Source organism: Armigeres subalbatus, chromosome 2, assembly GCF_024139115.2.
Source record: "Armigeres subalbatus isolate Guangzhou_Male chromosome 2, GZ_Asu_2, whole genome shotgun sequence".
Lineage (NCBI taxonomy): Eukaryota > Metazoa > Arthropoda > Insecta > Diptera > Culicidae > Armigeres > Armigeres subalbatus.
The window spans coordinates 187,781,644-187,797,406 of record NC_085140.1 but is presented as its reverse complement, the minus strand read 5'-3'; the positions used below and the strand labels follow the sequence as shown (position 1 = coordinate 187,797,406).

The following is a 15,763-nucleotide window of genomic DNA, read 5'->3' as shown; positions in this document are numbered from 1 at the left end:
GAAAGATCTGGAGATCAAGAGAATGATTGGAAGAAGGCGTATGATGCTGGAGAAGCAAATGCGTGAAGAGGAAGAAGAACAGGAGAGACTGCTGCAGGAGGAAGTTCTGCGAGAGCGGAAGTTGCAGCTGGAACGCATGAAGGCCAGACAGCAGTCGTTTGAGGAAGATATGAAGATTCTCGACGAAGAAATGAGTAAGCTGAAATGTTCTGCGAAAAAAAGCAAAATAAAGAAGGACGTCGATCCCGGAGAAGGTGTGTCGACAGCAAATCGGACCCCACTACGCAATCCCGAAATTGGAAAGTTGTCAGAGCAAAACTTGATGCAAATCAAGAAGTCATTGGTCAACGAATCTGGAATAGACGATACCAGTGATGAGGGCGCCAACAGCGATTCTGATGGAAACGATACATCTAGCGAAGAGTCTGATATTACGCCGATTGGAGGAAGAAAGGTGTTTGGTAGCAAAGCTAAATGCAGCTCTGATAATTCGAGCCAAAACGGACAAGGGCGTTCACAACATGGACCGACAAAAATTCAGTTAGCCGCGAGAAGTGGTATTTGCAAGAAACTCCCCACTTTCTCTGGCAAGCCGGAAGAATGGCCATTATTTTACGGTTCGTACCAGGCATCAAATGAAGCTTGTGGTTACACTGACATCGAGAATCTGGTCCGCCTGCAAGAATGCCTTAAGGGTCCGGCTCTTGACATGGTCCGAGGCCAACTACTCCTACCAAAATCCGTCCCTAAGGTTATAATAAAGTTGCGACAGCTGTACGGCCGACCGGAACAACTTCTACAGAGTCACCTAGAAAAGGTTCGTAGCCTGGAACCGCCGAAAGTAGGCAAATTAGCTAGTTTTATTCCATTCGGGACGGCGGTCGAGCAGTTGTGTGAACACCTGGAAGCAGCGAATCTCAAGCAACACTTGGTGAATCCGTTGCTTATTCAAGATCTTGTAGATAAATTGCCAGACAACGACAAACGTGAATGGGTGCGCTTCAAGCGTGGGAAGAAGAAAGTGACACTCCGGACTTTCACGGATTTCGTATCTGAAATCGTGGCGGAAGCGTGCGAAGCGAATGTCGGTCTGGAATACAAACCAGCGAACAAACCTTCTGGTGATGGACGTTCGGGAGCCGGGAACAGCAAAACTAAGGCAGCATTGCTACATCACAGCGAAGGAGAGAGTCCGCCGAAAAGTTCGTCAACTGGCGACGGAGGATTGAGAAGCTTGAAGCCGTGTCGAGTATGCAATCGTACGGATCACCGGCTGCGGTACTGCCAAGATTTTAAAAATCTTACGTATGCGGATCGGATGAAAGTAGTGGAGCAATGGAAGCTTTGCCGGTTGTGCTTGAATGAGCATGGTGTAGCACAATGTAGATTCAAACTACGCTGTAATATTGGAGAATGTCGTCAGGCGCATAACTCTCTCTTGCATCCAATGGACGGAGCAGTAGGGACTACCGCGCACATTCGGACGAAAAATATAACAATGTTCCGAATGATTCCGGTGCGACTGCACTGCGGAGAAAAGTCGATCACCGTTCTAGCCTTTCTTGATGAAGGCGCATCGGTGACACTTCTTGAACGGAAACTTGCAGATCGATTGGGAGTAGTCGGTGTTCACGAAAAACTCACCATCCAGTGGACGGCTGATATTGAGCGAGTTGAAAGAGATTCGACGAGAACGAATGTATGGGTGTCGGCTGTTGGAGCGGAGTCCAAGGTGCTATTGACTACGGTGCATACGGTCAACAAGCTTATGCTGCCGGCACAGGCGCTGGATGCAAAAGCACTTAGTTGCCAGTACAGCCACCTCCGAGGATTGCCAATTTCCTCATACAACGGGCGACCAGAGATGCTCATCGGGTTGAACAATCTACATTCCTTTGCTCCGCTTGAAGCTAAGATTGGAACAGTCATGGAACCGATAGCTGTGCGGTGTCATCTCGGATGGACAGTGTACGGACCGAAACAAACGTTAAATGTAGCAACAGTTGAAGGATATGTTAACCTTCACCAAGGAGTAACAAATGAGGACCTCCATGATCTTTTAAAAAATCACTACGCAGTCGAAGAGTCGGTGGTAGCAGTACAGTTGGAATCCGTAGAAGACATGAGAGCTCGCCAAATCCTAGAGCTTACCACTAAGCGGATTGGAGATCGATTCGAAACCGGTCTACTATGGAAGACCGACTGTCCGTTATTTCCAGACAGTTACCCGATGGCGTTACGCCGGCTGAAGCAGTTAGAGAAGAAGCTGGAGAAGAATCCGGACTTGCATCGGGACGTACGCAAACAGATCACCGAGTATCAGGAGAAAGGCTACACACATCTTGCTACGCCCGAAGAACTTGCTGAAACAGACCCAGAAAAGGTATGGTATCTTCCATTAAACGTTGTCTTAAATCCCAAAAAGCCGGGTAAGGTGCGCCTCGTGTGGGACGCTGCAGCAGCCGTCCAAGGCATGTCTCTTAATGCTCAGTTGTTAAAAGGGCCCGATATGCTAGTTCCACTAGTAGCTGTTATAGCAGGATTTCGAGAACGTCGAGTTGCCATAGGTGGTGATCTGCGCGAAATGTACCATCAAATCAAAATTATTGCTCGAGATAGGCAGTTCCAGCGCTTCCTCTTTCGAGACAACTCCAAAGAAGCTCCTCGTGTGTACGTCATGGATGTTGCAACATTTGGATCGACTAGCTCTCCCTGCTCGGCGCAATACGTTAAGAACTGCAATGCTAAGGAATTCGCCGTACAGTTTCCAGAAGCTGCGACTGCAATTATTAAGCATCACTACGTGGACGATTACTTTGACAGCGTCGACACCGTTGAAGAAGCCATTAGCCGGGCGAAAGATGTACGATTCGTTCACCAAAAGGGAGGTTTCGAGATCAGGAACTGGGTTTCGAATTCGATGGAAGTACTTCACAGTCTGGGCGAGCAGAAACAGGTCTCGGCAGTCCATTTCATCGATGATAAAACGACGCCGCAAGAACGAGTGCTAGGAATGATTTGGGACCCAGCTAACGACGAGTTTTCCTTTTCTACAAAACACCGAGAACAACATTTGCCTTACTTTAGCGGTGAACAGCGGCCGACGAAGCGTGCAGTGCTTAGCTGTGTTATGGGATTTTTTGATCCACTAGGTCTGCTCGCTCCTTTCACGATTCAGGGTAAAATCATTGTACAACACTTATGGCGTGGGGGCTGCGAATGGGACGAGTTTATCGACGACGAATGTTGGATAATGTGGAAGTCTTGGATTAATCTGCTTCCGGACGTAGAAAACATTCGTATACCACGCTGCTATCTTGGAAGTTTTCTATCGTCGGAGATTGCATCTGTTGAAGCGCACATTTTCACTGACGCCAGTGAACATGCGTATGGTTGTGTGGCTTATTTGAGAGTAGTTGTTGGTGGATATATCCGGTGTACCTTGGCCATGTCCCGATCAAAAGTAGCACCGCTGAAGCGACAATCGATTCCCCGTTTAGAACTGATGGCAGCCGTTCTGGGAGCTCGGATGAGTCAAGCGGTGATTGCTTCACACTCTTTGAAAATCAACCGATGTGTACTATGGACTGATTCACGAACAGTATGGAGCTGGATTCGATCGGACCAACATCAATACAAACAGTTCGTTGCGTTCCGGATCGGAGAAATACTCGAGTTAACCCGAGCTACGGATTGGCGATGGGTGCCAACCAAACAGAACCAGGCGGATGTTTTGACGAAGTGGCATCGGGGTGCCTTAGATAGTGATGGAGAATGGTTCAAGGGTCCTTCTTTCCTCTACCAATCTGAAGATCAATGGCCAGTCCTTGATGGACAGATAGCGCAGACAAACGAGGAAGCTAGGGGTTACGTGTCCTTTCATTGTGTCATCGATGTCGACAGGTATTCGCGGTGGACTAAGCTTCAAAGAGTGACAGCATACGTTGTCAGATTCACAGACAACTGCAAGCGCAAGGTGGCGGGAGCTCAATTACTGACTGTGAAGGCTACAAAAAATCAGCAACGTGTGATCCTAGTGCATCTGCCATCCGTCCAATGTTCGTTGAAAAGGGAAGAGTTCCGAAGAGCAGAAATCATTCTATGGAAACAAGCGCAAAGCGAAGGATTCCCAGATGAAATAAGTGTGCTATCCAAGAACCTAAAACAGAAAACCGGGGAGTTGATGGAAACTGTAAAGAAGACTAGCTGCCTTTATAAGTTGACGCCGACACTAGACGCGGAGGGTGTGCTTCGAATGGGCGGTAGAATGGAATTGTCAGAAGAAATGGCGTTCGATAAGAAGTTTCCAATAATACTACCACGAAAAAATGCAACAACGGAAAAGGTGATCCAGTTCTACCATGAGAAGTACGGTCACGCTAACCGAGAGACTGTGACGAATGAGCTTCGTCAAAGATTCTGGATTCCAAACATCCGTACCGCAGTTCGGCAAACCATAAATGAATGCTTCTGGTGTAAAGTACATCGATGTCGTCCACAGGTCCCAATGATGGCTCCACTGCCGGCACAACGAATTACGCCACAGTTTCGCCCATTCCATTCTGTGGGCATTGACTATCTGGGCCCAATTGAAGTCAACGTTGGGCGAAGGAAGGAGAAAAGGTGGGTGGCAGTGTTCACTTGTCTTGCCATACGTGCCATTCACCTAGAAGTCGCCGCAAGCTTGTCGACACAATCATGTCTGATGGCAATCAGGAGATTTAGCTGCAGGCGAGGTGTTCCCGGAGAGATTTTTTCTGACAATGCGACATGTTTCAAAGGTGCTGACAATGAAATGAAGATAATTTTTGGCGAATGTGCAGAGAAAGTAGTAAATGCAACGACAGCATGGCATTTCAATCCGCCAGCTGCACCGCATATGGGCGGTATTTGGGAACGGATGGTAAGATCCGTGAAAGAAGCGATGAAAGCATTGGATGATGGGCGAACGTTGTCGGACGAAGTCTTGCAGACAACCCTAGCAGAAGCAGAAGATATGATCAACACGCGACCGTTGACGTACGTGCCGCAGGATGCGGACGAGGAAGCGATCACACCGAACCACTTCCTTCGGGGATCAATCACGTGTGCGGACTTGGTGGTTGATGAGAGCGCTGGAACAGCACTCGCACTGCGCAATGCCTACAAGCGTTCGCAACAACTGGCGAACCAAATATGGAAAAGATGGTTGAAAGAATATCTTCCGACAATCAACAGACGGACCAAGTGGTATGAGGAGAAGAAACCGTTACAAGTGAACGACCTGGTGTTCCTTGTGGACGGTAACAATAGAAAGAATTGGATCAGAGGTGTCGTAGAAGAAGTGTTACAAGGCCCCGACGGACGAGTGAGACAAGCAGTTGTACGTACAGCTCGAGGAGTGTACCGGCGTGCGGTAGCCCAATTAGCGGTGTTGGAGGTATAAAAGTAAATCCTTAGAATCTCAAGAACTACAGGACGTTACGGGCTGGGGCATGTTAACACCGCAATTGGCTCAGAGTGCCTACCAATACTATTGTGTGTGACGAGATGCAAGTAGCGTACCTGTTTGGGAGTTGCCCACTTATATCGTTTGTTGCTGGAATTGGAAAGAGGAGAAAGAAAGATGAAGTAGATAGAATCTATTGTAATGTGAAAAGTAAACAAACGGATTATTCAGAAAGTGAAAGTTATTGCTACTATTTTCGGTGCATTAAGAAATTATTAGAAGTGAGGAGGTAAATTCTTGCGTATACTGAACTCTATATTTGGGACAAAGTAAGGAAGATTAAGTGCTTACAGTTAAATTTAATAAAATAATAAAATTGTATTTAAGGTTTCCAGTGCTAGAATTGTCCGCGAAGATTAAGACCTGGAATAGAAAAGAATAATTATTCATGGTTGTTAACTGTAAGTAAATAATAAGGCAAATGAAATGTCAAGAACTAATAATATAAATGTGCACAGGAACGGATTAATATTAACAAAAGGACAGAGGAAGTTTGCTGGAAAGAGGTTCGCTCTACGGAAACGGTTATTGTGCGAAAGGGGAGTGTAGAACCAAACGTTGTAAGTAGGGTTAAATACGAAATTTAGTTGCGAAATAATAATAAATATAAACATATAGTTTTAGCTGCTACCGAAAAATAGGACTGCTCAAAAAATTGGTTTGAATCCGAACACAGCCATTAACGACGCAGCGGAGAACAACGTCGGGTATATGGGTCGAAGTCGACGGAACGATTGGTTCGACGAAGAGTGCAGACAGATTCTGGAGGAGAAGGACGCAGCGCGGGCGGTCGCGCTGCAGCAAGGTACCCGGCAGAACGTGGAACGTTATAGACGGAAGCGGAGACAGCAGACCCGCCTTTTTCAGGAGAAGAAACGCCGGCTGGAAGAAGCGGAGTGCGAGGAGATGGAACAGCTGTGCCGTTCTCAAGAAACACGCAAGTTCTATCAGAAGCTCAACGCATCCCGCAAAGGCTTCGTGCCGCGAGCCGAAATGTGCCGGGATAAGGATGGGAGCATCTTGACGGACGAACGTGTGGTGATCGAAAGGTGGAAGCAGCACTACGAGGAACATCTGAATGGCGCTGAGAGTACAGGCAGTGAAAGTCAAGGCAGCGGAGGAGATGACTACGTCAGTTCAGCGGACGATGGAAGCCAACCAGCCCCCACCTTGAGGGAAGTTAAGGATGCCATTCAACAGCTAAAGACCAATAAAGCAGCTGGTAATGATGGCATCGGAGCTGAGCTCATCAAGATGGGCCCGGAAAAGCTGGCCACTTGCCTGCACAAACTGATAGTCAGAATCTGGGAAACCGAACAGCTACCGGAGGAGTGGAAGGAAGGGGTTATATGCCCCATCTACAAGAAAGGCGACAAACTGGAGTGTGAGAACTTTCGAGCGATCACCATCCTTAATGCCGCCTACAAAGTGATATCCCAGATCATCTTCCGTCGTTTGTCACCATTAGTGAACGAGTTCGTGGGAAGTTATCAAGCCGGCTTCGTTGACGGCCGCTCGACAACGGACCAGATCTTTACTGTACGGCAAATCCTTCAAAAATGCCGTGAATACCAGGTCCCAACGCACCATCTGTTCGTTGATTTCAAGGCGGCATACGACAGTATAAACCGCGTAGAGCTATGGAAAATTATAGACAAGAACAGCTTCCCTGGGAAGCTTACCAGACTGATCAAAGCAACGGTGGATGGTGTGCAAAACTGTGTGAAGATTTCGGGCGAACACTCCAGTTCGTTCGAATCGCGCCGGGGACTAAGACAAGGTGATGGACTTTCGTGCCTGTTGTTCAACATTGCGCTAGAAGGTGTCATGCGGAGAGCCGGGTGTAACAGCCGAGGTACGATTTTCAGCAGATCCAGTCAATTTATTTGTTTCGCGGATGACATGGACATTGTCGGCCGAACATTTGCAAAGGTGGCAGAACTGTACACCCGCCTGAAATGTGAAGCAACAAAAGTTGGACTGGTGGTGAATGCGTCAAAGACAAAGTACATGCTTGTGGGCGGAACCGAGCGCGACAGGGCCCGCCTGGGAAGCAGTGTTACGATAGACGGGGATACCTTCGAGGTGGTCGAGGAATTCGTCTACCTCGGATCCTTGCTAACGGCTGACAACAACGTTAGTCGTGAAATACGAAGGCGCATCATCTGTGGAAGTCGGGCCTACTACGGGCTCCAGAAGAAACTGCGGTCGAAAAAGATTCGCCACCGCACCAAATGTGTCATGTACAAGACGCTTATAAGACCGGTTGTCCTCTACGGTCATGAAACATGGACAATGCTCGAGGAGGACTTGCAAGCACTCGGAGTATTCGAGAGACGGGTGCTTAGGACCATCTTTGGCGGTGTGCAAGAAGACGGTGTGTGGCGGCGAAGAATGAACCATGAGCTCGCCCAACTACGGCGAACCCAGTATCCAGAAGGTAGCTAAAGCCGGAAGGGTACGATGGGCAGGACACGTTGCAAGAATGCCGGACAGCAACCCTGCAAAGATGGTGTTCGCTTCCGATCCGGCAGGTACGAGACGGCGTGGAGCGCAGCGAGCGAGATGGGCAGACCAGGTGCAGAACGACTTGGCGAGCGTGGGGCGTATCCGAGGATGGAGAGATGCGGCCTCGAACCGTGTATTGTGGCGTCAAATTGTTGATTCAGTGTTATCTGTTTAGATGTTAACTAAATAAATGAAATGAATCATAAGAACAGCCTATGATTGATAACATGAAACCTACAATTTCTGTCTATTCGACTAATTGTTTTGTCGATATTTTTTCCTTTTTTTGTTGAGGCGAGAAACCACTGCGTCCACCATTTTTGTGCCTTTCTCATACAACAAAATTGTACCGAAAGGCTATAGGATTACTCCATAAATGTGCTTTGGTAGAAGACCCGGAGACCCATAGTGTTATATACCTATCGACTCAGCTCGACGAACCGAGGTGATGTCTGTATGTGTGTATGTGTACAAATTTTGTAGACACACGCCACCCGCCAGTGATATTTCCGACCGTGAAATCGTTTTTCTGATCGACGACATACGAATCCCTCCTGCCACACCAATCCGTTCGAAAGCTCGCAGCCTCCGAAGGATCGACGCCGTCCGTTTCCAAACCGATTTCTTGTCTAAGAACTGGGAATCATACTATTGATCTGAAAATGTCGAAACTAAATCCAAACTTCTCACATTCCACCCCCAGTCTCTCCTGGATCAACATGCTCCTGAGCAAACAGTAATGATTATAGACAAGCGAACCCCGTGAGGAATCTTGCTGACTTGCTTTTCTCCCGCAACCGAATTCGCCGAAGAGGAGATTTTCCAATAAACCGCAAACATCCGACAACGTGACAAGGTTAAAACCCTTTGTTGTAAAAGAAACGCTACGCTGAAAGGCATTTTTCATGTGATCTGCCAGCCAAACAACTTTGGAACAATTTGAAGCGAGAAGGAGTCCACAATCCATCTAAAAGCAACAACATAGATGATGACTGCATTGCCGCTGATCGGCTCAATCGATTCTTCTCCAATGGTCACCGTTTGCTGCAACCTGCCATTCCGCCTAGCCAACTGGCAGTATATGTAGAGCCTAGTGCCGTCCGTAGTCGAAACCAGCACCAGCAATTCCGTTTCCAACACACTGATGTCGAAGAAGTGTATAAGAAATTATGGAACATCCACATACCGATCTCCTTCGTTAAGCTGCTATCCCCATTCATTCTTCCACAACTTGTCCATCTGATAAACACCATCATCAATACTGAAATATTTCCCTCTCGTTGGAAAAAAGCGATTGTCTCTCCAATCCCGAAATCGCCTAATCCTACTGATCCAAAGGATTTACGCGTACTCCCTGCGATTTCTAAGATACTATAGAAAATCCTTCTAGTATAAATCTCGGACCACCTCGAATCATCCGATCCTGCCCTCTTTTCGAAATACCAGTCCGCTTACAGGAAAAACCACAGCACAGCTACAGCTTTAACCAAGGTAGCGCATGATATTTATGATGGCTTCGACAGGAACTGTTCTGTTATGGTTTTAGTTTACTTTTCCGTCGCCTTCAATAGTGTCAACCACCGCAAGCTAGAAAGGAAGCTCGAATGAAGAGCTGAGCAGAATGAGCAGAATGGATACGTTTGCGTGCGATTTGACAGTTTTATCATGGGAAAACTGTCAAAACGTACGCAAACCTATCCATTCTGCTCAGCTCTTGAATTTGGACTATCTCCGTCAGCATGCAACCTCCTTTTCTCCTTTTTGAACCACAGGAGCCAGGTTGTAAAAGTTGGTGATCTCCTATCTGGTGAACAACACCTTACTGATGGCACGCTACAAGGAACTTGCCTATGTGCACTACTTTTCTCGCTGTACATCAACACTCAACAGTCTCTCTATTTATTTATTTTATTTATTAACAATTACAATATAGCAACATAAATAATCACATATTGATTTTCAATGCTTATGCTACTATGCAACATCTAATACCAATAACTACATACTGAATAAGATATTTAGATTCCGCTTAAATAAAGAAAAACTTCTTTCGCACCTATGATTCCTAGGTAAATCGTTCCAAATTCTTATAGCTCGTAGGCGGAAGGAGTCTCTTAAACTGTTTGTGAAACATCTAGGAACGATAAGTAACGAACCTCGCGAAGAACGAGTATATCTAAAAAAATCTCGAAGATAAATTGGAGAGTTGTTAATAATTTTGAATGTTTGGATACAGGTTCTAAACTTTAAATGATTTGTAAAATCAGTTCCAAGAATAGCCTTTCTATAATTGGATAAATGATCAAACTTTTTCAGATTAAAAGCATATCGTGTAGCAGCGTTGAATACTTGGTTTAGTTTTTTCGTGTTTTTTTTTAGTTACAAGGCCAAACAAAATATCACCATAATCAAACAGTGGAACTAAAAGAGACCTGACCAGTTGAATCCGGATATGTTGGGGAGTACACCGTCTCAATAATACAAGCGAGTGTAAGGCATTATAAATTTTACTGCACACGGCATTAACCTGAGGTGACCAGTTCAAGTTAGTATCCATCATTAAACCGAGATTTTTGACGACATTAGAATATTCAATTATATCGTTTCCCACTCTAACTGATGGTACATTCGACAAAACGGCACGTTTTGTGTGAAAAATAATCGTTTGGGTTTTTCCTCCGTTAAGAATCAGGCCGTTTTGCTCGCACCATAGCAATATACTCTGAATGTCAGAGTTCATTCGATTTACCATTTCTGATATTGTGCCAGGGACCCCAGATATGTATAATTGACAGTCGTCTGCATACAGGTGGAATTGACAATGTGACAGATTCAATGGAAGATCATTAATATACATTAGGAAAGGTAGCGGTCCGAGAATTGAACCTTGAGGCACCCCGCTTAGAACAGGAATTAATTCAGATTGTTGGTTGTTGAAGTCAACGTATTGCAATCGGTTGGACAAATATGACTGAATTAATTTTATGGAGAATTGATCTAAATAGAAGTTATATTTTAACTTGTTACACAATTGTCTATGATCAATAGAATCGAATGCTTTACTAAAATCAAGAAGAACCAGTAAAGTGACCATCTTCTTGTCAAACGCTTCTCTAATGTCGTTTTCTATTTTAATAAGCGCGGTTACGGTGCTGCATGATTTCCTATATCCAGACTGGAATGGACATAACAGATCATTGTGTGTCAAGTAGTCATTCAGTTGCTGAGAGAGTAGTGATTCGAATATTTTTGAGAGGGCACAAAGAATACTGATCGGACGATAGTCTCTTTCAGTAACTGGGTGGTCAATCTTACCTATTGGAATTACTTTTGCGATTTTCCAATCAAGTGGGAAATCTGAGGAAGTGATACAACAATTAAAGATATCCCGAATGTATGAGAGAGTAACACTTAAAGACATTTTTAAAACTTGTAGTGGAATTGAATCATTGCCAACAGCATCACAAGAAGATTTAACAAAGTCACTAAGTATTTCGTCATTTGTAACACACCTAAATGAGAAATTCGGGTGTGTTGCAACGTCGTCATTTTGATTGAATGAAAGTGGAGTGTAATGAGCAACAAAGAATGAGTTCAGAGTATCAGCACTTACATCCCCTCCACCCATACAAGTGTTTGTTTGTTTTAAGCCTAATCGTTTAATGTTCTTCCAAAGTTGCTTAGCAGGAAGGTCAGCTCTTAACTGTGAGGTAAAATATTGACGTTTTGTACGATTGACCTCTTGGTTTGTTAAATTACGAAGACAAGTGAAATTTTTCCATTTACGCTGATTCTCTCTATCGCGTTTCCAACATTCATAAGCCTCGGACCGATTTTTAATCAATCGATGAATGTGAATATTGATCCAAGGAGTACTTGGATGTTTAATCGTTTTTTTCTTGAGCGGAGCATGCTTATCAAGAATGGTGAAGAATACATCATTGAAACATTTTAGTTTTCCATTAATCCCCACACAATTGAACACACCATCAAAATTTACGCTACGTAAATCAGACAGAAAAGTCGATTGATTAATTTTGTGATATTCACGTGTCCAGTATACATTAGCACCAGGTTTAGGAAGCTTGAATTTGTAATCAATGCAAATAAAATCATGATCGCTAATTCCTCCCACTGATGACTGATAAACGTTCTTCATGTTCTCTGTGCAATTACTTGTGAATAAATCAATGGTGGATGCAGAATCGGGCCTATGACAAGTTGGATGAGTTGGAATCAGTTTAAAGAATAATGCGCTTAAATGATCAATTAGTTTTAATGTCTTGTTAGAGTTCTCCATCATCAAATTGATGTTGAAATCGCCTGTAACCAAAATATTGGGTTCTGTAGAAAAAATTTCAGAAACAATGCAGAAAACTGTATCTAGTTTAGCAACTGCCACGTCTGGGGGTTTATAGACGACTCCACAGACTAAGTTGGCCTGTTTTAATTTGATAAACAAGTATTCAATTTCGCTTTCTTTTCCAGATTTAGTGATAACAGAGAATTTGAGATTTTTTCTCACATAAAAGGCGACTCCACCCCCTCTTGATTTGTTCTTATTATCGCGATCAGATCTAATAATTTTGTATCCCTCAAGTTCAACTGATATGCTCGTATTTGAAGGTTTGAGCCATGTTTCTACAACAGATAGAACATCTAATTTTGAATTAACAACCAAAGAACGATAGTTTTCAATGTTGCTAGTTAAACTGCTTGCGTTGTGGAGAGCTATTTTAATAAAGTTATTGGACCGTTTCTCTAGAATAGTTTTCATTTTTCCATAATCTAGTGAATGTAGCTTCAGTTTCGAATCGTATATAGACCCATCAAACCGCAAAGGAGCTGAAGAAGTATTGGAATCAGTTAGTGCATTGATATTTGAATCAGTTTGGGCATTGGTATTAGAGTTACTTACGCTAATCATTTCGGTACTAGCAGGCTTGGTACGTTCACGTTTTTTGGCTGAAACTCGCGAATTTCTACACCTTTTGGCCAATAAAAAGGATCGTTAATTACAGCGACAAGATCTTCAGAAACAGAAAGTTTGAACGATACAAATGATAAATCATTAATCTTTAATGTTCTACAATGCAGATACCATCTGTACGCTGATGACCTCCAAATTTACATCACACGACCTGCAGCGGAGATAGACCAACTGATTGCTAGCATCAACACCGACCTTGCTGCGATCGAACGCTGGACTTTTCTCAACAACCTAGTGCTGAATCCCAAAAAGACGCATGCAATCATTTTTCTCGTGGAGAGTCAGTTACAGGCCAGCGTGACATCGTCTACTGCAATGAAGTCATCCCACCTTCCGAAAGTGTGAAGAATCGCGGCCTAAACATGGATCGAAATCTTAATTGGTGCAACCAAGTGAACGTTGTTCTAAACTATGTGTTTAACCGTAACCTGCCCGACAACTATCGGACACCTTCGGAAAGGATACCTATAAGATCTTCCAGAATGCGTCTTACAACATCTACAGCAAGGCCAAATGCAGCGCAACCTAGAGACAAAAATGAAGCCAACACTGAATGCCTTCAAACGATCTCTATAAGTGTTAAAAGAGCTATTTAATTACCCAACTTTAGTATCAAAATGTAATCCAATAGTAATCAACTTTGTTACTTCCTTGACCTCACTGAAGCAAATATTGTAAAAGGTTTGCGTCCTCTATTCAATAATTGTAACTTAGCATTACCCGACTTACTCGCAACAAGTTCCATTCGACGGGGAATACGATCCCATTGTTTGGTATTGAAAATTGGCCCGATCGGACATTGAATTTCGTAATTATTGAAAAATCATTGTTTTCCCAAGATTTCCAAAATAGAAATATTTTTTTCAGGAATGGTGGCAATGCATAGTAATTAATGCAAAATAATGAAAAAAATGCGATCTATTACCCTCAAGTGCTTTTTCGACCTTTCTTATGTGCACGAGAAAGGCATAATCGCCGCTAGGTGGATTAATCTGGGTTTTTTATTTGTTTGGCAATGAACTTGGACCTAGTTGATCCATCCCTATGTCGACCTTCTGTCTCGTAGAAATAAATTCAAATTCAAACTTCTCATAAGTAATGAGGAGCGGATGAGGGCTACTTCTGACTTCTCACTTCTTATTTCTTATGTCAAGTTTAACATCTTACTTCTCATTTCATATTTCGGAATTGTCACTACTTACTTCTCATTTCTCACTTTTCATTACCCGCAATTTGAAAAAAAAAATTAGACATTTGAGTTTTCAGATTCACGGATTATTTGAGACTTGATTTAATTTCATAGAAATATTTTATCTTTTCAAATTTCTTGTTTTAGATTTTATTATTTGATCATAATATCACAAATCTGAGACCTAAAAAATGAGTTAGATTTCTCACTTGAAATGTTAGTTTCCAGATGTTAGCTTCCAAGATTATGAATCTCAAAACTAAAGTTTAGAAGATGCAAGATTGCGAATTTCAGACCAGGTCCCTTCGATCTACATACATTTGGGCTTTCTACATCTCTCCCTATCCGGTGTTGAACTTAATCTAGAATTAAAAAAAAAACACATTAATAAAGAAACAAAAAATCTCTCCCTATCTCGATATCTCTCTATCTCGGTGTGTTCTAGTCACATTTTGCTCAGGATTCTCTCTCCCTATGTGTTCTGTGTAGTGTTTGTAGTGTTGTTGTTTTTGCAAAGTATACGTAAAGGCTATGTTCGCTCCAAAAATGAACTTTTCATAGAAGGCCCAGAAACCCATAGTGTTATATACCGATCGACTCAGCTCGACGAACTGAGGTGATATCTGTGTGTGCGTACGTCTGTGCGCAAAACACTTATAAGAAACTCACTCATTTTTAGGCACTTATTCTTAACCGCAACAAGTTGCATTCGATTCAACGCAGAATCTTGTACCATTTTTTTCTACAGGAGATTGGCCGGATAGCACTACGTGCCCAGAAGTTATGGCCATAGTGCATTGCACTAGAGACGGCCTTACTGTTGATACATATAAGTGGTGGAATTCAATGGGATAGTTTTGCGAAAATCGAATGGGTTTGCACCCAACATGGTCTGTAGAAAGAAAAACGGTTTCATCTAAAACTCTAACGATTTTAGAGACTTATAATAAACTGACGCTACAAGCATAACTGTTCCATCTTGATTTGATTTCCTATCTATTTGGGACAGTTATGCTTTAATGGGCAGTAAATGTGTTTTGCTATTAAGCATCTTGACTCGTTCAAATTACCCTATTGATAACCTTTACCAATAGTGCTTAACGATACTTAATTTATAACATTTTATAGTCAGTTATTCATTTGAAGTCGATAATTACATCTCCTATATCTTCTCTCCTCTCTTCTAGGTGAGTGTGATCAACCAAATTGATCAAATCCGATCGATTCGTGGGCGTGAAGCATTCATTACCTTCGATATCATTAGGCATTTGGATGCAGTTCGCGACAACATCGTCATCGACAGCACGATCCACGTCCCGGTGCCTATACTGTAATGCAGCGAAGAAAAAAATGCAGCGTTTTAATCGGCTTAAACATTACCACTCTAACGGGATCCGTTCGTGCCGGGTATTAGCATGTGGCTCTGGTTGGTAGTCGGTTAGTTCACCGCTGCACCCTGGGTGCATAGGAAATTTCAATTGAAATTAGCTTCTGTTAATGGATTCTTGGCGCACACCTCACCCCATGACCGAAAAACAGTGAACCGTGTGAGAGTAATTTGTCATGATCACCTAGAGGTAAGGAAATG

At 43.4% G+C, this 15,763-nt stretch overlaps 2 protein-coding genes across 4 annotated transcripts in view; both read left to right on the top strand.

Annotated features, from left to right (window-relative positions):
• The window catches only part of LOC134211398 (uncharacterized), a 368,779-nt gene that overhangs the window by 157,058 nt on the left and 195,958 nt on the right, over positions 1–15,763 (top strand). The gene's annotated exons all lie outside the window — the stretch shown is intronic.
• LOC134209436 (uncharacterized) lies at positions 44–15,509 on the top strand. The gene is made up of 2 exons (XM_062685423.1): positions 44–5,419; positions 15,363–15,509. The coding sequence occupies exons 1-2, from the start codon at positions 44–46 to the stop codon at positions 15,507–15,509; spliced, it is 5,523 nt and encodes a 1,840-aa protein (XP_062541407.1).